This window comes from Pongo abelii, chromosome 13 (genome assembly GCF_028885655.2).
Source record: "Pongo abelii isolate AG06213 chromosome 13, NHGRI_mPonAbe1-v2.0_pri, whole genome shotgun sequence".
NCBI lineage: Eukaryota > Metazoa > Chordata > Mammalia > Primates > Hominidae > Pongo > Pongo abelii.
The window spans coordinates 87,574,843-87,595,093 of NC_071998.2; the positions used below are offsets into that span (position 1 = coordinate 87,574,843).

The 20,251-nt window shown below is 44.3% G+C and overlaps 1 protein-coding gene across 1 annotated transcript in view; it reads left to right on the forward strand.

The window, feature by feature from the left end:
- The first annotated feature begins 6,885 nt into the window (after positions 1–6,885).
- HABP4 (hyaluronan binding protein 4) overlaps positions 6,886–20,251 on the forward strand; it is a 43,928-nt gene continuing 30,562 nt past the window's right edge. The window contains exons 1-2 of the mRNA XM_024252703.3: positions 6,886–9,640; positions 17,355–17,517. Of these exons, the coding sequence (XP_024108471.3) occupies positions 9,289–9,640; positions 17,355–17,517 (515 nt within the window). The 5' untranslated portion in view covers positions 6,886–9,288. The remainder of the gene's footprint in view (positions 9,641–17,354; positions 17,518–20,251) is intronic.

Here is a 20,251-nt window from a genome sequence, read left to right on the forward strand (position 1 = left end):
TAGCTGAGACTATAGGTATGACCCACAATGCCCTGCTAATTTTTTTTTTTTTTTTTGAGACAGTTTCACTCTTGTTGCCCAGGCTGCAGTGCAATGGCACAATCGGCTCACTGCAACCTCCGCCTCCTGGGTTCAAGCGATTCTCCTGCCTCAGCCTCCCAAGTAGCTGGGATTACAGGCATGCGCCACCACATCCAGCTAATTTTGTATTTTTAGTAGAGACGGGGTTTCTCCATGTTGATCAGGCTGGTCTCGAACTCCCGACCTCAGGTGATCTGCCCACCTCAGCCTCCCAAATTGTTGGGATTACAGACATGAGCCACCGTGGCCAGCCTCCCTGCTAATTTTTTAATTTTTTATTTTATTTGTAGACACAAAGTCTCCCAATGTTGCCCAAGCGGGTCTCAAACTCCTAGGCTCAAGTGATCCTCTTGCCTTAGCTTCCCAAAGTGTTGGGATTACAGGCATGAGCCACTGTGCCTGGCCTAAAGACTTCTTAAACAGACATTTTTTTCCTAGCAGCCACGGTGATTGTTAAGAAAGCAACTGTGGCCAACTCTAAACAAAGCCCTTGGATATCTCTAAGTAATACAGGCCGCTGCTGATTTCCACATTTTCTCTGGCCAAATTTATCCCAGGACCTACTTTGATTGATTAACCCAAGAATGGGATGCAAATCTCTTCATGTCCCTCTCCTCAATTTAAAATTTTTGTGTAATAATCATTCAAGTGTGAGAATATGTATGTCTACAGTCAGTCAACATTGTTGAGAATGGTGAAAAATGGGACACACTAAAATGTCCACTATTAGGGAACTGGTTAAGTACATTATAGTATGCAAGTTATTAAGGTATTGCCTGGCAGCACCAAACTCACCCTTTATTGCCTGCACTGTGAAAAATGCATCTGGCTGGACCTTTTAAATTGTTTTCCTTTGCCAGAAGTTGGATGTTAAGCCCTGTCAGTAGAGGGAGCTAGAGGGACACTGGAGGAGAAAGAATACTTCTTTTCTTAGATCTGGGGTAGCTTGCTTGCCAGGCTCCTGCAGAGCACACTTTTTTCCTCACCACTTGGCCCCAAGTGGTTTTTTTCTCTACGGCCTGCTAGTCTTCTACTTTTTCCAGCTTTCAATTTAAGCAGTAGTGGCAGGATAGCCAGGAGCCCCAGAACACATGGGGCCTGTGCTCCAGCCAAGGGACCTCTGTCCCTATGCGGTAGTCAGGCTATCTTTTTCAATGATGTGCCTAGGTCCCAGGCTGAACACATTAAATGTACCAGCTGCTGGATAAGGCTAAACTGCCTCAGCCACAAAGGACGATTGGGTATCTATCCAGATGATACTGACAGATCTAATTTCTGACTGTGTATCTTTACTTTAGCTCCATGCTTCTAAAATTTTACTGTATACAGGAATCTCCTACAGATGTTGTAAAGTGTAAATTCTAATTCAGTAGCTCTGGGATAGGCCTAAAATTCTGCATTTCTAAAAAGTTCTCAGATGTGGAAGCTACTGGTCCACAGACCATCCTTAAAGAAGTGAGGTGTTAGCTTATTTTTGAACACACTTCTGAAGTGTAGTCTAAATAGGAGAACAGCCCTATTTCAACATCTTAGCCCAATGTTAGCACAGACACAGTATAACTTTCACTCTGCAAAATGATATTTTGTGGGAGGTCTGTGTATACCAGTTGCCCCCACTAGGGCCTCAGTAAGCATGTCCTCACATCATTTCTTTTTTTTTTTTTTTTTTTTGAGACAGAGTCTTGCTCTGTCACCCAGGTGGGAGTGCAGTGGCGCCATCTCAGCTCACTGCAAGCTCTGCCTCCTGGGTTCATGCCATTCTCCTGCCTCAGCTTCCCGAGTAGCTGGGACTACAGGCGCCCGCCACCACACCCGGCTAATTTTTTGTATTTTTAGTAGAGATGGGGTCTCACCGTGTTAGCCAGGATGGTCTCGATCTCCTGACCTCATGATCCGCCCACCTCGGCCTCCCAAAGTGCTGGGATTATACGTGTGAGCCACTGCGTCCAGCCCATCATTTCTTTTTCTTTCTTTCTTTTCTTTTCTTTTCTTTTTTTTTTAATTGAGACAGGGTCTCACTCTGTCACCCAGGCTGGAGTGCAGTGGTGTGAACATGGTTCACTGCTGCCTCTACCTCCTGGGTCCAGGTGATCCTCTCATCTCTCAGTCTCCCAAGTAGCTGGGACCACAGGAGCATGCCACCATGCCTGGCTAATTTTTAAATTTTTTGTAGGGACAGGGTCCCCCTGTGTTGCTCAGGCTGGTCTTGAAATCATTTCTATTAGTGATCTAGCTGTGGGTTTACACACAATTCCCCTTTACAGCAATTTTTTTTTTTAGATGGAGTTTCACTCTTGTCACCCAGGCTGGAGTGCAATGACGAAATCTTGGCTCACTGCAACCTCTGCCTCCCGGGTTCAAGCAATTCTCTTGTCTCAGCATCTCGAGTAGCTGGGATTACAGGAGTGTACCACCACGACTGGCTAATTTTTGTATTTTTAGTAGAGACGGGGTTTCACCATGTTGGCCAGGCTGGTCTTGAACTTCTGACCTCAAATGATCCACCTGCCTCAGCCTCCCAAAGTGCTGAGATTACAGGTGTGAGCCACTGAGCCTGGTTCCCTTTAGAGTGATTCTAAGAACTAGTGCTTTATATACACAGTGATGTCTGCCTCCTGCTTGCATAGGTCTTTAAGGAGAGAGACTATGTCCTACTAACACCCGATGTTTTAGCTCAATGCTTTAGCAGTAGAGCATGACACTTAGACGTGTTCATGAGCCTGACTCTTCCACTTGCTGAGGCATTCATCTCAGCATACCATGGGACTGCAAAAGCATCTACCTCATCAGGTTCATCAGAATTAAATGAACAGGCCAGGCGTGGTGGCTCATGCCTGTAATCCCAGCACTTTTGGAGGCCGAGGCAGGCGGATCACCTGAGGTCGGGAGTTTGAGACCAGCCTGACCAACATGGAGAAACCCCATCTCTACTAAAAATACAAAATTAGCCGGGCGTGGTGGCACATGCCTGTAATCTCAGCTACTAGGGAGGCTGAGGCAGGAGAATCGCTTGAACCTGGGAGGCGGAGGTTGCGATGAGCCGAGATCGCGCCATTGCACTCCAGCCTGGCAACAAAAGCGAAACTCCATCTAAAAAAAAAAAAGAATTAAATGAACAGATACAAAATGCTTAGAAATGATTAGAAATTATTACTGGTACCCAGTAAGCACTATATAAGATTCAGCTTACGATTATCTGCAAATGTGTAAAATAATAAATCTTTCAGAAAAAGAAACAGTATCACATCTGTTTGTCTTATAATATGCATTTATCAGCTTCTCATCTATTAATTAATTTGCTGCATTTTTACTTTTTTTTTTTTGAGACAGGGTCTCACTGTGTTGCCCAGGCTAGAGTATAGTGGCATGATAATGGCTCACTGCAGTCACAACCTCCCTGGCTCAAGTGATCCTCCGACCTCAACCTCCCAAGTAACTGGGACCGCAGGTGTACACCACCACAGCTGGCTAATTTTTAAATTTTTTTGTAGAGATGGGGTCTCATGGTGTTACCCAGGCTGGTCTTAAACTCCTGGGCTCATGTGATCCTCATGCCTTGGCCTCCAAGAGTGCTGAGATTAAAGTAAAAATGTGGCCACCACACTCAGCCACATTTTTACTTTGTTTTTAACACATGTAAAATTACTTGTCATAAGTACATGTATATAAACAAGAAATTCATTCACCAAACAACAAATATTTCCTGAATAAAAGGCACTGAAGATGAAACCAGAGAGAAGGGAAGGAAGGGATTCAGAAATGAATTAGACACTATTTCTAATTTTAGGGAGGAGAAATAAGGACAAAGAACTATAATGCAGGCCAATAATCCAGTGTGACAAGAGGCACAGCAATACCACATTCATGCTCATCATCACATGTGAGGAATTCTGTTTGCTACCTGCCCAGCATCTATTCCTACCTGCTGGTTTAGAAACCTTATTTTCCTCAGGGAACCACCCCATCAACTCTCAGTTCCAGTGGTTCAGGGGGTGATGACTTCAATCAGACTCCAGCTTGGGCTGGTAATCAAGCCTGGATGATCAGAGAATTAAATGATCTTCAGTACAGCAACTGGGTTCAATGGTGTATGTGTGACCCAAGACATAGGCCTGTGATTCAATTCTGGGACTTCTGTGCATGCACTAAAGTCAAGTCGGCCAGGCATGGTGGCTCACGCCTGTAATCTCAGCACTTTGGGAGGCTGAGGCAGGTGGATCACCTGAGGTCAGGAGTTCGAGACCAGCCTGACCAACATGGTGAAACCCTGTCTCTACTAAAAATACAAAAATTAGCTGGGTGTGGTGGTGCACACCTGTAATCCCAGCTACTGGGGAGGCTGAGGCAGGAGAATCACTTGAACCTGGAAGGTGGAGGTTAAAGTGAGCCAAGATTGCGCCACTGCACTCCAGCTGTGGCAATAGAGTGAGACTCCATCTCAATAAATGAATAAATAAAGTCAAGTTGGCCAGGCATGGTGGATCATGGCTGTAATCCCAACTCCTGAGCAAATTGCCTGAGCTCAGGAGTTCCAGGCTGGTCTGGAATTTCTGGAGCGAATCACTGTTCCTGGTGGATTTTTTTTTTTTTATTGAGCCAACAAAGTCCTTGGTTTTACTTATTCCAGATGGGTTTTCTGTTGCTCACAACTTAAAGAGGGTTTTCTGTTGCTCACAACTTGAAGGATCTAGAATAAATGAGGAAATAAAAAGTTCTAAATCCCCAATTATTTATTTGGCCTTGATTAAAGTTACAACTAGAGATCAAACTTTTAATAGTAGAAACGAGAGAGAATAAAAATTTCTATTGGCACAATTGCTTTGAGTATACAAAGCACTAAGCTATCCAGTAACATTTTATCATAAGAAAGCAAGTTGGAAAGACCCTCGATGACACCAAGAACACAAATATTATTAGCAGGTTGGGGAAATTATTTCCTGATTTAAACATTGTGTATCTGATCATCATGAATGGATTTCCGCTTGCTAGAAGTTCTTCTGGTGCATCCTGATTGTTAACTAATTGTTTATGGTTCTACAACTCCTGACTTTGAGCCTACATACTTGCTACTTGCTTTATTCATTTGTTGTGGGAAACTGAATTTGAACTCACTTATCACCCTTGGAATAGTGAAACCAGGAACTATCATGTAACTTCATTGATCCTGTCATAATTGACTCAACTGGCATAAAAGATCAGATCCTCTTAGAGTTAGGAAAAATACTTTTGTTCTTGCATATATTATGCAAGTAGAAACAATTATAAAATAGTGAGATTTATTTTTACCTTTTTCAATTGACTTCTTTGGTCTTGTCTTCCATTCAACTATATGAGGAATGCAAGACAGGTTATAATCATCCTAACTTTAGGGACAAGAAAAAGGTAAGGAGAGAGAGAGCAGGAATTCAGTGGCAAAACAGAGCAGATTGAATGCAGTGCTTTGGTAATTAACAAGAACTCACATCCTCGCCAGCCTGACCTGGCCTCTCCTCCTTGGCTCTCACCCAGGTGTTGCTCCCTGCATGTAATTGAAAGTAATGAAGCTACATGTGTCTAAACTTCTAAACTCTCAATTAATGGTTCTGTGAATTCCAAGTCAATCTGGAAGATGTTAGTGTATTTTATTATTCCTAATGGGACTCCTCTATTAAGTAATTCAAGGTAATTTACATCTTGTATACAGTTAAGTTACACTGCATTTCCATTGGTGGTAATAAATAACCACTGGAATATACATAATAACCATGGAAGGGCTGGTTATTCAGCATCCACACTTCACTTCATTTTTGATGTGCTTTGTTTTTCCATGCTATACGATGTGTGTTATTGTTTGGTATTATGATTACTAAAAGCTGTTTTCATATATCAGATTATGAGAAAGATCAGTCTATTAAACTGACCACATTAAACACAATGTGTGAATAACTTATGCTAATGTGGTAGAGTTGTATTTTAGGAATGCATTTAAGGATGCAATCTCCCAGCAGAAAAAACAATCAGTAAAAAATATGAGGCTGCTTAATGTTACTCTCAGTAAATTGTGCAGTAGTCAATAGCCCCGTAAGAAACTCATGGCCATGGACGGGCATGGTGGCTCACACCTGTAATCCCAGCACTGTGGGAGGCCGAGGTGGACAGATCACTTGAGTTTGAGAGCAGCCTGACCAACATAGTGAAACCCTGTCTCTGCTAAACACACAAACACACACACACACACACACACACACAGAAAAAAAAAAAAGAAAAAAAAAAAGAAAGAAACTTGTGGCCATCTAATACCAGGTAAGGATTACTCATCTCTATTTCAGTGGTTCTAAAGATGTTCTGAATCCTGAAGCAACGAGAGTTGATTCTCTTACAACCATTTGGGGCATTTGTGACTTGGAAATGAGGCGGCAGTGCTCACAAGGCATGCTTTAAGAACTTACAGTGGCTGGTTATGCTGTAAGGAAGATAAGAAGAAAACATGGGAGCAGGCTAACTCCAGATGCCCAGTGGGAAGACGACAGGCCCTTCTCTCACATGGTCATGATTCCTTGGTGGTGTGGTTTGGTGATGAGCAGTTTAAAGATACCAAAGATAACTTTAGCTTGAAGCAGTGCTTCTCAAAGTGTGGTCTCTGATGCATGTAGTGATTCTGGTTCACTGAGATAAATTTACTATTTTTACTCTGGTTCATTAAGATAAATTTACTATTTTTACAAAAAAATTACTATTTTTACTAAATTTTACACAAAATTTACTATTTTTACAATTTTAAAGTGTACAACTCAGTGACATTTACTAAATTTACAATTTTGTGCAACCATCTCCCCTATCTCGTTCCAGAATATTTCATCACCCCACAAGAAACTCCCATGCCCATTAAGCAGTTACTTTCCAACACTCCCAACCCCCACGCCTGGCAACCACCAATCTGCTTTCTGTCTCTATAGATTCTGGACATTTCATATAAATGGAATCATACAACGTGTGGCCCTTTTTGTCCGTCTTTCACTTAGGACAATGTTTTCAAGGTTCATCCATGTTGTAACAAGTATCAATACTTCCTTTTTGACCAAACAATATTTTTTTGTACCACATTTTATTTATCCATTCATCGGGTGACATGTATATTTGTTGTTTCTGTCTTTTGGCTATTGTGAATAGTGCTGCTATGAATATTCATATACAAGTTTTGGTTTGAACACTTGCTTTTAATTCTTTTGGGTAGAAAGTATAGGCATTAATCTTTGCTCACTCAAAAGGAGATGACCAAGTATCTTAAATTCTTCAATCATTCAACAAATATTTACTGAAAACCTACTCTATAGCTGCTTAGAACGCCAAGCACTGGGAATACATACTGCAATGAATAAGACAGGCATCATCCCTGTCCTCCTTGGGAACAACACAAAATTCAATAAGTGAGTAAAACACAGACTTTGCAGCATTTAGGATTAGGAATTCCTTTTCTATTTGCTATTAAAGGAAAGTAAAAGCTGGTCACAGAGCACCTGGCAAGATGCTCTAACTGGATGCTTTCGGATGAAACAAGCAAATACAACTAAGCGCAATCACATCTGTCACCTTACATCATAAGCCTCAAGTAGGGAGGTTCCCAAGTGGATCCAGTCGGCAGCTCAACATCATCAAGGATCTAGGCTTTCTCCATCGTGCTCTGCCATCCTCATGGCCACACTAAGGAACAGCCACCCCAGGCATCATGTCTTCTCATGGAACAAGGACCAGGGAACAGAAGAGGGGGAGATCCCTTCTCAATCCCTTGTTAGGTGCAAGAAAAACTTTCCCAGAATACTTCTCCTCAGATCTGTTCTGCCCGATTTGCCCCACAGCCTATTCCTAAGCCAATTACTGGCAAGGAATTGGAATCAGGTGCAATGAATAATGTACGATTAATCAAGTTTGAGGCTGGAAGGGGCCCGCTTCCCCCGGGGAATATGATGCCTGAACAAAATACAGTCTCTGGAAAAATGTAAGAGGGAAAGAACGGCTGTAGTATAGGCAGCCAAGCGTGTCTCCACCGCTGCCTATGCAAAGATTTCCTGAAGGAAGTCCAGTCCAGCGTTCTCTAAGCTCCAGGCCTCAACTGAATATCTCAAAAGAAAACAAATATCCAAACCTCAACGTGTCCAAGACTGAATTCATGATTCTCGTTAAAGTAGTGTCTTCCAGTGGTGACTAATACTATCATTCAGATGCTGGAGCCAGGAAAATAAGAGTCACCATATCTTCTTCTTCCTCATCACCACCTCTAGCGCATCACCAAGTATTTGAATCCATCTACTCTCTTCACCTCCACCGCCACCATCCTAATCCCAGTCACTATCAACTCTTCCCTGGAGCTTTGCAACAATCATATTTGGCTTCCCAGCATCCATTTGTATTTCCCTCCAAACTAGTAGTTCACAGTGCAGGTAGGGTGGCCTTTTCAAACCCAAATCTGCTCATGCTCAAAACTTGCTTCCCACTGCTCTTAGAAGAGAGACCACTTTCAGCTTGAAGAGGCTGTGCACATCCCATCTCAAGACTGCTGCACTTGCTGTTCCTCCTCCAACCCCTTGTCACCCCTCTCCCTCGGCTTAACTGTCACTTCCCAATTAGGTCAGATCCCTTTGCTGCAACCCGTAGAGAGCTCTGCGCCTGTCCTTCAGGGCACTTTTTCTCCATCTATAGACTCAGATCTGTGACAACACGGAGCTAGTATTTCCTACAACATAATGCCTGGCACACGGTAAGTGCGCAATATGTAGCTGTTGCACGGCTAAATGTATACATAAGCTTCAAAGCAGAGTGGCCGATAGCAAATACGGTCGCAGTCCCGGGAGAAAGCACACACGGCCGAGACCCCACCGCCCCGTCCGCGCCGCCTGGACCAGCTAGTAGCTCCGCCCCTGGGCCCCGCCCCTCCCTGCTGAGGGGACGGGGCAGGGCCCAGAGGTCGCGTGACGTGGCAGCAGCCGGTCGGTGATTGGGTCTCCAGGCGCGCCGTCTCGGAAAGGGGGCGTACCCGCACGCGCTGATTGGCTGTCTGGCGCGGCTGGGCGGACGGCGGCGGCGCCGCGGGGGCGGGCGCCGGTAGGGGCCGGACAGGGTAGGGCCCGGAGGGCGGTGGCGGCGGAGAGGGCGGTATGGGTCCTAGCCGCCGGCTTCGCTGAGACGCGCTCGCGTGGGCTGCCCTCCCGGGCCCGCAGTGGTGGCGGCGGCATGAAGGGCGCTCTGGGGAGCCCCGTGGCTGCCGCCGGTGCCGCGATGCAGGAGAGTTTCGGCTGCGTGGTGGCCAACCGCTTCCATCAGCTGCTGGACGACGAGTCGGACCCGTTCGACATCCTGCGCGAGGCCGAGCGCCGGCGCCAGCAGCAGCTGCAGCGCAAGAGGCGCGACGAGGCGGCGGCGGCGGCGGCCGGGGCCGGTCCCCGCGGCGGCAGGAGCCCAGCCGGGGCCTCAGGCCACAGAGCCGGCGCGGGCGGCAGGAGGGAGTCGCAGAAGGAGCGCAAGAGCCTCCCGGCGCCCGTCGCTCAGCGGCCGGATAGCCCCGGGGGCGGCCTGCAGGCGCCGGGTACGCGGGGACGGCGCGGGTAGCGGACCACGGCTCGGCCCGCTGTGAGACTGGGGTCCCGGGGGCCGGTTTCAGGAGGAGGGGCCCGGAAAGAGCAGGGAGAGTTGAGGGTCCTGGTGGCCGCCGAAGGTAGGAGGAGAGGGGCAGGGGTCACACCCCTTCCAGCCCTCGCCAGCCCCTTGCGGGGCTCCGGGGGAAACGCTGGCTTGGGGTGGGGTGGGGCCCTCAAACCCTGGCGCTGAGGCTCTACGGCAAGTTGGACGAAGTTGAGGGAGGTTGCTGGGGTGGCGTGTGGGGGCGAACGCCGAGGTCGCTACCCCGGGGCTCCCACATCCAGACCTGGCGGGGACCTTCATCCTCCAGCCCAGCCTCTGCAAGATTGAGGTCGGAGCCACCCGAGAGCGCGGTGGGGAGGAGGAGGGCGCCCAGTCCCGGGGCTGGGGGCCTCTGTGATGCCGGAGGCCTGGGCGACCGCGGGACGGCCTGTGACGTCGGGGCCCGGGCGGGGGTACCCGGCGCGGTCCGGCCTGGCGCCTTCGCCCCTTCCCCGTCCGGTAGCTTCCAGGAGGCAGCGGGCATCGTATTTCAGTACTTTGTGTGGTGTTGATGGGATGTGCAACTTATAAATAGCTCAAGGCTAATTTAAGAAAAGCGTTTTTAACCTTTCCAGCAAGAATATTCGGAGTTCCCGACTCCCTATTTAGCAAGAAAAACCGGTGCGCAGCGTGGTGTCTTGCTGGCTGCGGACGGGGAGGGTGCTTCAGAGTTCATTCTCTCACCTGAACTGCGTCAGTGGCAGAGCCAGCAACACTCCACCTGTGTTTCCTGTTTTCTTGAAATAAGGCAGCGGTCCCAAGGTTTGCAGAGTGTTACGATTAAGATGTGTAGGTTGACCATTCCTGCCAACGTTTGCCAGTGTGTTCAACTTGGCTTTATTGGTTTGTTCCTTGCTTGATAAAAATTGTGCATCACAGCCCTGAGGAAACGTCTCAGGTTTAAGTATTAGGGCTTTGATGTGCAGCTGGGTAATGTTTACCTTTATTTGTGTAAAGTTAAATCCAGAGTCATCACTTGAAAATCAAGTCACTACAATAAAGATGTTGAAAATGATTTAAAAAAAATGTTATTGACTATCTCACGACACTTTGGTAGGTCAGTAAATTTCTGAGCCTATCTAAACAGTGAGACTGGAGATACATTGTGCATTTTATATCCTGTTTTTTATGTTTTTCTCTTAAACTTATTTACATCAATATAATAAAGGAATTGAGGAAGGCTAAGCTTTTCTTCACCCTTTATTTTTTAACAAATGCCGGGTGTGGTGGCTCACGCCTGTAATCCCAGCACTTTGGGAGTCCGAGGCGGGCGGATCACGAGGTCAGGAGATCGAGACCATCCTGGCTAACACGGTGAAATCCCGTCTCTACTAGAAATACAAAAAATTAGTCGGGCGTGGTGGCGGGCACCTGTAGTCCCAGCTACTCGGGAGGCTGAGGCAGGAGAATGTCGTGAACCCCGGAGGTGGAGCTTGCAGTGAGCCGAGATCGAGCCACTGCACTCCAATCTGGGCGAAAGAGCGAGACTCCGTCTCAAAAAAAAAAAAAAAAAACGACAACAATTCTGTTCTTCAGAAAAACGTGAGACGAGTTAGTGCTGTTAATACATTGATTTTTAGCCTTTTTAAAATTGTCATGCATTTTTCTGTTAAAAATTTTAAGCAATTCCAAAATGTATGAGGTTAAGTGAAAATCCTCTTATTTTTCCTACTGTTGACACTTTGCATTTATATACGTAAATGCACAGAGCTATTTCTTTTCTTTCTAAACTTAAATGATATAAACTGGGTTGCAACCCGTTTCCTGCACTTGATGTTGTCATGTAGTACACTCATAACTTTTTTTTTCTGTCAGTAGTTAGGTCTAAGTGATCTGGCTTTTGAAATCAACTAAAGGTATTTAGTTGATTTTGTAGTTAGAACGGAAATTTTATCATTCAAGTTCTTTTTCAAGTATGTGTTATTTCAGGAGCAAACAGCTCATTAATTTCCATTTATGTAGTTACTGTACTAAATTTATCTGTAATGGGTGTCAGAGCTATTCTCTCAAGGTTTTGTAACCCTAGTTGATATGAAGCACTGTACTTTTCTAACATTCAAAATTTTTAATTTAGTTAGAATGTTGTAAGTGAATGCTTAGCGTAGACAAAAATAAAACATGTTTGATATATCATAGAAATGTTAATCCTGAAAGAATGTGGAAGTCACAAGCTTTTCCTGTGGAAAACGGTTTTTTGGGTTTTTTTTTTGAGACAGAGTCTTGCTCTGTCACCCAGGCTGGAGTGCAGTGGTATGATCTCGGCTCACTGCAACCTCCACCTCCTGGGTTAAAGCGATTCTCCTGCCTCAGCCTCCTGAGTAGCTGGCATTACAGGCATCTGCCACCATGCCCGGCTAATTTTTTTTCTTTTTTGAGACGGAGTGCAGTGGCGGGATCTCGACTCACTGCAGCCTCTGCCTCCCCGGTTCAAGTGATTCTCCTGCCTCAGCCTCCTGAGTAGCTGGGACTACAGGCGCACGCCACCATGCCCAGCTAATTTTTGTATATTTTTTAGTAGAGGCATGGGTTCACTATGTTTATGTTGGCCAGGATGGTGTCGATCTCTTGACCTCATGATCTGCCTGCCTTGGCCTCCCAAAGTGCTGGGATTACAGGTGTGAGCCACCGTGCCTAGCCTAATTTTTTATATTTTTAGTAGAGATGGGGTTTCACCATGTTGTCCAGGCTGGTCTTGAACTCCTGACCTCAGGTGATCCGCCTGTCTCAGCCTCCCAAAGTGCTGGGATTACAGGCGTGAGCCATGATGCCTGGCCAAAAATGTAGGTTTTTAATGTCTGACTATCTGTCTAGAAATATATATATATAAACCCTTGGGTGAGCCTTGCTCAATAAGTTCATTCTTAAAGTCATGAGAGGCCGTTTCAGTTTTGGTTTTCCTAGCCTTTCAGAATTATGTTCTTTGAAACAAAGCTCAATTTTATTTTGTGGAAAATCTTACTGTAAATTTTATTGTATTCTGTTTCTTTACCTGGGCTTGGTTTAGATGATGATGAATGCATGTGCCAGCCTTTTCTTGGGGAGGTTAGTGAAATGCAGTGCTTGCATTCTCCACTTGGAGCTGCTGATCCAGCACAGAAAAACAAGCCCAATTCATGGCAGTGTTGATCTCTTAGTACTAAATAGTGGGGAAAAAATTGGATGCTGATTATCTTTGTTTTGGGAGGGTTGTGAAGGAGAACGAGATGTTTGCCCAAAACTGATAATTATTCTAATTATCTTTGTTTTGGGGGGTTTGGGAGGGAAAATCAAATGTTTGCTTGATATTGATAATTATTCTAATAAGTAGCCAATTGTATTTAACAGTTTTCAGTTTTATACTGTTGGAAAAGGCTTTAATATGGTGTACAGTAAATGTCCTATTTTAAGTTTGATGAATTCCAAATTTGACGCAATTAAAAAATAACTTGGAGGAAGCAGAGAGGTGGGATAAGCACCTATAAGTAATTCTGTAGTTGAGTGGAGATAATAAAAGATGTTTTTAAAACTATGGGTTGGAAATAGGAAATCTGAAACTGTGTTAAAATAACTCTTTTTGCGCTGAGGTAAAAGTATGGAAAAGTATTGTTACTGTTGACAAATTTTCTGATGACTGTTATGTCATGATCTGTTATAATTTTCAACTTGTTGGGTAATTAACTTTCTTAGTGGCTTTTTCTACCTTACATTTTGAATGCCTTTTCCAGTTCTGAACTCTTTTTTTTTTTTTTTTTTTTTTTGTGACAGAGTCTCGCTCTGTCGCCCAGGCTGGAGTGCAGTGGCACGATCTTGGCTCACTGCAAGCTCCACCTCCCGAGTTCAGCCATTCTCCTGCCTCAGCCTCCCCAGTAGCTGGGACTACAGATGCCCACCACCACGCCCGGCTAATTTTTTGTATTTTTAGTAGAGACAGGGTTTCACCACGTCAGCCAGGATGGTCTCAATCTCCTGACCTTGTGATCTGCCCGCCTCGAACTCCCAAAGTGTTGGGATTACAGGCGTGAGCCACTGCACCCGGCCCCAGTTCTGAACTCTTAATAAAGCACGTGCCCCCAGATCTGATGTTGCACACTCCTAGGCAACTGGGCACAAGTGTCAGTCACAGTGGGGGCTGCATGGTGGCTCACGCCTGTGATCCCAGCACTGGGAGGCTAGGCGGGAGGATCACTCGAGCTCTGGGGTTCAAGACCAGCCTGGGCAACAAAATGAGACCTGTCTCTACCAAAAAAAAATTTTTTTTTAATTAGCTGGGTGTGATGGTGCAGCCTGTAGTCCTGGCTATTTGAGAGGCTGAGGTGGGAGGATCACTTGAGCCCCCGAAGTCAAGGCTGCAGTAAACTATGATCACACCACTGCAGTCCAGCCTGGGTGACAGAGACCCTGTCGAAAAAAAAGAAAAGTGTCATTATCTTGATATGTCTGCAGTCAAAGCATAATACTCTGCCAGGTGCAGTGGCTTATGTGTGTAATCCCAGCACTTTGGCAGGTCGAGGCAGGTGGGTCACCTGAGGTCAGGAGTTCAAGACCATCCTGGCCAACATGGTGAAACCCTGTCTGTAGTAAAAATACAGAAAATTACCTGAGCGTGGTGGCACAGGCCTGTAATCCCAGCTACCTGGGAGGCTGAGATGAGAATCGCTTGAACCCGGGTAACAGAGGTTGCAGTGAGCTGAGATTGTGCCACTGTACTCCAGCCTGGCAGTCTGGGTGACGGAGTGAGACTGTCTCAAAAAAGAAAAAAAAAAAAGGTGGCCGGGCACAGTGACTCACACCTGTAATCCCAGTACTTTGGGAGGCTGAGGCGGGTGGATCACCTGAGGTCTGGAGTTCGAGACCAGCCTGGCCAACATGGTGAATCCCCATCTCTACTAAAAATACAAAAAAATTAGCTGGATGTGGTGGCAGTCACCTGTAATCCTAGCTACTCAGGAGGCCGAGGCAGTAGAATCACTTGAACCAGGGAGGTGGAGGTAGCAGTGAGCCGAGATGGTGCCATGGCACTCCAGCCTGGGTGATAGAGTGAGACTCGGTCTAAAAAAAAAAAAAAAGCCAGGCGCAGTGGCTCACGCCTGTAATCCCAGCATTTTGGGAGGCCGAGGCAGGTGGATCACTTGAGGTCAGGAGTTCGAGACCAGCCTGGCCAACATGGTGAAACCCTAGCTCTACTAAAAACACAAAACTTAGCCTGGTATGGTGGCACATGCCTGTTATCCCAGCTGCTCAGGAGGCTGAGGCAGGAGAATTGCTTTAACCTGGGAGGCGGAGGTTGCAGTGAGCCGAGATCACACCATTGTACTCCAGCCTGGGTGACAGAGCAAGACTCTGCCTCAAAAAATAAATAAGTAAATAAAACATTATGCTCCACTTATGATAACATCTTTCCCATATCCTAAACATATCACAAGCCTCAGATTATGACCTCACTACAGGATATGAATTGAATTTAAATATTTCTAGGTTATGGGACATTAAAATTATAGTAGGTTGAATTTAGATCTGTTGTGCAACTTTCACACTTGAAAAAAATACTTTAACAAGGAATAAATTATATAATTTTATGTTAGTGATGTCATAAACATCATTTTTGCTTTAAAATGAGACCGGTTAAGATTTACCTGTACCCAGATGATAAAATTTTGGTAGAAAATATTAAATGGGAAAATAGAAAAGTATGTATATACATATATTCCTTAAGGTCTTATGTGTATCTAAGTGGGAGGGAAGTCTAATAGTTAAAAAATATATCCGTGGCCGGGCGCAATGGCTCACGCCTGTAATCCCAGCACTTTGGGAGGCCGAGGAGAGTGGATCACGAGGTCAGGAGATCGAGACCATCCTGGCTAACATGGTGAAACCCCGTCTCTACTAAAAATACAAAAAATTAGCCGGGCGTGGTGGCGGGCGCCTATAGTCCCAGCTACTGGGGAAGCTGAGGTAGGAGAATGGCATGAACCTGGGAGGCGGAGTTTGCAGTGAGCCAAGATGGCGCCACTGCACTCCAGCCTGGGTAACAGAGCAAGACTCCATCTCAAAAAAAGAAAAAAAAAAAATATATATATCCATTAACTTGAATAAATGTCATATTTTATAGCTATACAACTAATGTGGAGAGTAATTTGTACCAAGAAAAATTGAAGCCACTATAGTAAAAATTGCACATAGTGAGAGATCTTTTAAATGTATATAAAAAAAGATAGACTTTTTTTGAAGATTAAAGATGTGACAAAGTTCTCCACAATGTATTTACCAAGTATTAGATGGCTTCAAACATAGACTTTGCTTAAGATGTTTAAAGCGTTAAAACTAAAGGGGAGTAAAGCAAGGTGACAGGACAGAGGAAAAGACCAGAGTCTTGGCCAGGCGCGGTGGCTCATGCCTGTAATCCTGGCACTTTGGGAGGCCGAGGAGACCAGCCTGGCCGAGGAGACGAGTAGAGAAACCTCGTCTCTACTGAAAATACAACATTAGCCAGGCGTGGTGGCGCAGGACTGTGATCCCAGCTAATCTCTACCTGGGAGGCGGAAGTTGCGGTGAGCCGAGATCGGGCCATTGCACTCCAGCCTGGGCAACAAGAGCGAAACTCAGTCTCAAGAAAGAACACAAGAACAAAACCAGAGTCTGTGGTCCCAGCACAGTGTCCAAGTGCTGGACTGTGTGGACAAAAAGAGATGCCCTCAAGTACTGGCTGACTCTTGGGCACGTTGCCAAATAGCAGTGTTTGGTTCATATTCAGGAAGTTATAATTCCAAGTCTATATATCTCATAGAATAGCAGGAAAATCTGTTTTCAAAGTAAAAATGTAAGTACTACAAACTTTAAAAACAAAAACCTTGGCCAGGCGCTGAGGCTCATGCCTGTAATCCCAGCCCTTCAGGAGGCTGAGGTGGGTGAACTGCTTGAAGCTGGGAGTTCGAGACCAGCCTGGCCAACATGGTGAAACCTGTCTCTACTAAAAATACAAAAATTAGCTGGGCATGGTGGCACATGCTTGTAATCCCAGCATCTTGGGAGGCTGAGGCATGAGAATTGCTTGAGCCCAGGAGGCAGAGATTGCAGTGAGCCAAGATTGCACAGTGCACTGCACTTCGGGCTGGGTAACAGAGCAAGACTCTGTCTCAAGTAATTAAGTAAGTAAATAAACAAAATACAAAATAAAAACAAAAACCTTAGTAGCCAGTGATAAGCCATAGTTGCTGTGTAATGGGCAGTTGGGATTCTAAAAGTATAGTCTGAAATATAGGATATTCTTTCATTTTCTAGGTACGGCTTACACACTGTGTTTTTGTAAGACTGCTTTTGTGAACTGTGGCTTATTTAGTAAAATGTACCCATGGCTGTCACAGTTATTGGGAGGTGCCTGTAATTATAGGTGAGCTTAGTTTGTCATATACTTTCTAGGATATAGGGAAAGCATGATTTAATAGTAGCATTCTATTAAAAAGTAGTAGACTGTGGGCAGTTGTAATATCAGCAACTTTTTTCTTTGAAGTTTTCTAAACTTCCTGAATTCTCCTATGATGTTGATTTCTAGAAAAATGAAATTTACAAGTACCTGTAAAGTTTAATACTGTGCTGTTGCAGACGTTGTGTTCCAGCTCTCTGCTTTGATTTTCTGTTGGTAGGCCAGAAGCGGACTCCTAGAAGAGGGGAGCAGCAAGGATGGAATGACAGCCGTGGGCCGGAGGGGATGCTTGGAAGAGCTGAGCGGAGATCCTACAGGGAATACCGACCCTATGAGACAGAGAGGCAGGCGGACTTCACAGCTGAGAAGTTTCCAGATGAAAAGTATGTGCTGCAGTCCTCGGCAGGCCGGATGGGGAACCAGAAAGGTTTTGAGAAAATGCTACTTTCTTTTTCTTTTCTTTCTTTTTTTTTTTTTTTGAGACAGTTTCGCTCTTGTCGCCCAGGCTGGAGTGCAATGGTGCGATCTGGGCTCACTGCAACCTCCGCTCCCGGGTTCAAGCAATTCTCCTGCCTCAGCCTCCCAAGTAGCTGGGATTACAGGCATGTGCCACCACGCCCGGCTAATTTTGTGTTTTTAGTAGAGACGGGGTTTCTCCATGTTGGTCAGGCTAGTCTTGAACTCCCAACCTCAGGTGATCCTCCTGCCTTGGCCTGCCAAAGTGCTGGGATTACAGGAGTGAGCCACCATGCCCGGCCCAGAAAATACAACTTTCTGCTGGCTACTGGTTTTTGTGGTACCAGTCCTAGGAATGTTTTACTAATTTATGTGCAATTCATGTTACCTTAGATGATGGGAAGGATCTTCCTTTTTCCTCATAGATGCCTTTACGTCTTGGTTCAGGAAATGATTGTATAATTAAAAATGAATTGCTTGTTGGTAACTGAAGAACACTCTTAAAAAGAAATTACACAGGATTGTGTTGAACTGGTTAAGTTTTCTTTTGAAGTTCTAAATTAGAGATATAATTTTGGACTAGGGATATAATTATGGTTTTTGATTTCACATTACCAATTTAGACTGCTCAATGGATTGAAATAAATTCCTAGCTCTACGGTCAGGTCAGTAGGCTGCCATGATGAAATTTGAAGAAGAGTCTGTTATGATGTGTAATACCAATTTCTGGAGGGCATGGCTGCTCTCGGAAGTACTCTAACATGGACAGAAGTCGTGGGCTGGTGGAGTGTTGCGTCGCTGCTTAGTGATGTGGCAGCATGGTGGCCACCGCACTCCACCTCAACATGGGGAAGGGTTGTGTCTTATGCTTGGTACTTGCTGCTTAAAGCCTTTGTTTAATTATTAAACCTGTTTATGTTAAACAGAAACAACTAGTGAATCACATTTCAAGGAAAATAAAGTTAAACAAGCTAAGGAAGACTAGAATAGTGAACAGTTATATGTCAAGGGAGCCATTTTTCCAAACTCTTTCTGCTTCTTGACTGCTAATTCCATTCCATTTAGGATTCTGGCAACAAGTTTTAACCAAAAAATGTGGCTTTGTAAAACTATACTATAGAGCCTATTAAAAACAAAACAAAACAAAAGTCCAGCAGAGAGTAACTTAGCCTGGGTGGGCTGAGCAGGTGATGACTCGTGCAGAACTATTCACCTAGAAGTTACACATTCAAGACATTGAGATAGTCTATCTGCAACCATGTTGGAGGGAGAAACTTATAGAAAGGCTTAATTTTGCACCTTTTTTGGTGATTACTTCAAATCTGCTGTGTAGTAAGCACAGTCTACTTGTTTCTGCAAAGCTTCTTGGAGCAGAGCTGCTTATTTTTGGAAGCATTTGGGTATTTATTTTCCCCTCACTTTAGGGATTCTGTGGAAACGAGGAAATTATAGTTCACTTGCACAAACCCATGTTTCCCCCCTTTTTTAGTAGCAAGACTGTGTAGTCTTTAAAAAGGATAAAATAGATGTTTATATGTGACATGAAAAAATAGCTGTTAAGTGAAATAATACATATATGGAAGAGTAAGGTGGGATATGGAATTATGGAGGGTTTTTTTTATTTAAATAAGTTCAGAATTACAGAAAAGTTTTAAGAATTATACAAAGAATTTCCATCTGCCCTTCGAGACTTCCCACACACTAACTTTTTACCACATTTGCTTTATCATCCATCCCCCACCACACCACACAACCTTTCTTTGTTATTCAAGAATAAGGTGTAGGAATGTCCCCTTACTCCTAAATACTTCAAATGCATTTCCTAAAAACATGATACAATTTTCAAAGTCATTAAAACGAATACAATACTGTTGTTATCTAATTCTCTAAATTACGTAGTCTACAGACTTTACTCAGATTTCACCAATTGTCCCAGTGATGTCTTTTCACGAAAGAGAAAACATTTCTGGTTCAGGATCCACTCCAGGCAAATGCATTGTATTTAGTCATCTTTAATTAGGAACAGCTCCTTAGCCTTCCTTTGTCTATGAATTTGACATGTTGAAGAGTATGAGCCAGTTATTTTATAACATGTCCCAGATTTTGAGTTTTTCTGATGTTTCCTCGTGGAACAAGGTCACGCACTTTTGGCAGGAATGCCACAGAAGTAATGTGTTCTCAGCGCATCATAGTAAAGATATGTAGGGGATTTTCACTTTCAAGGAAATCTGAATCTTGATATCAGAAAACATTTTCTTAGTTTCTTAAAAAATACTCTCAAATAATACTCTTAACTAATAATAAAAACACTCTTAATAAATAAAATGTAGAAAGTTTTATTTATGACAAACTCACAAGCAAAAGGAAGGAAAATAACATTTGAGCCAAGCATCCTGCTTTATAGACCTGTGATTCACTGTCTTACAACAGTCGTAGCAAGTAGACATGACGCCTGTTTCACAAGTGGGAAGCCTGGAGCCCATGGAGGTATGAATGAGGAGTTCAGTGTGGATACCAAGTTTCAGTTTGAAAACATAAAAAGTTCTGGAGAAGGATGGTGATGATAGTTACACAACAGTGTGAATGTACTTAATGCCACAGAACTGAACACTTAAAAATGATTAAAATGGTAAATGTTATGGTATGTATATTTTACCACAA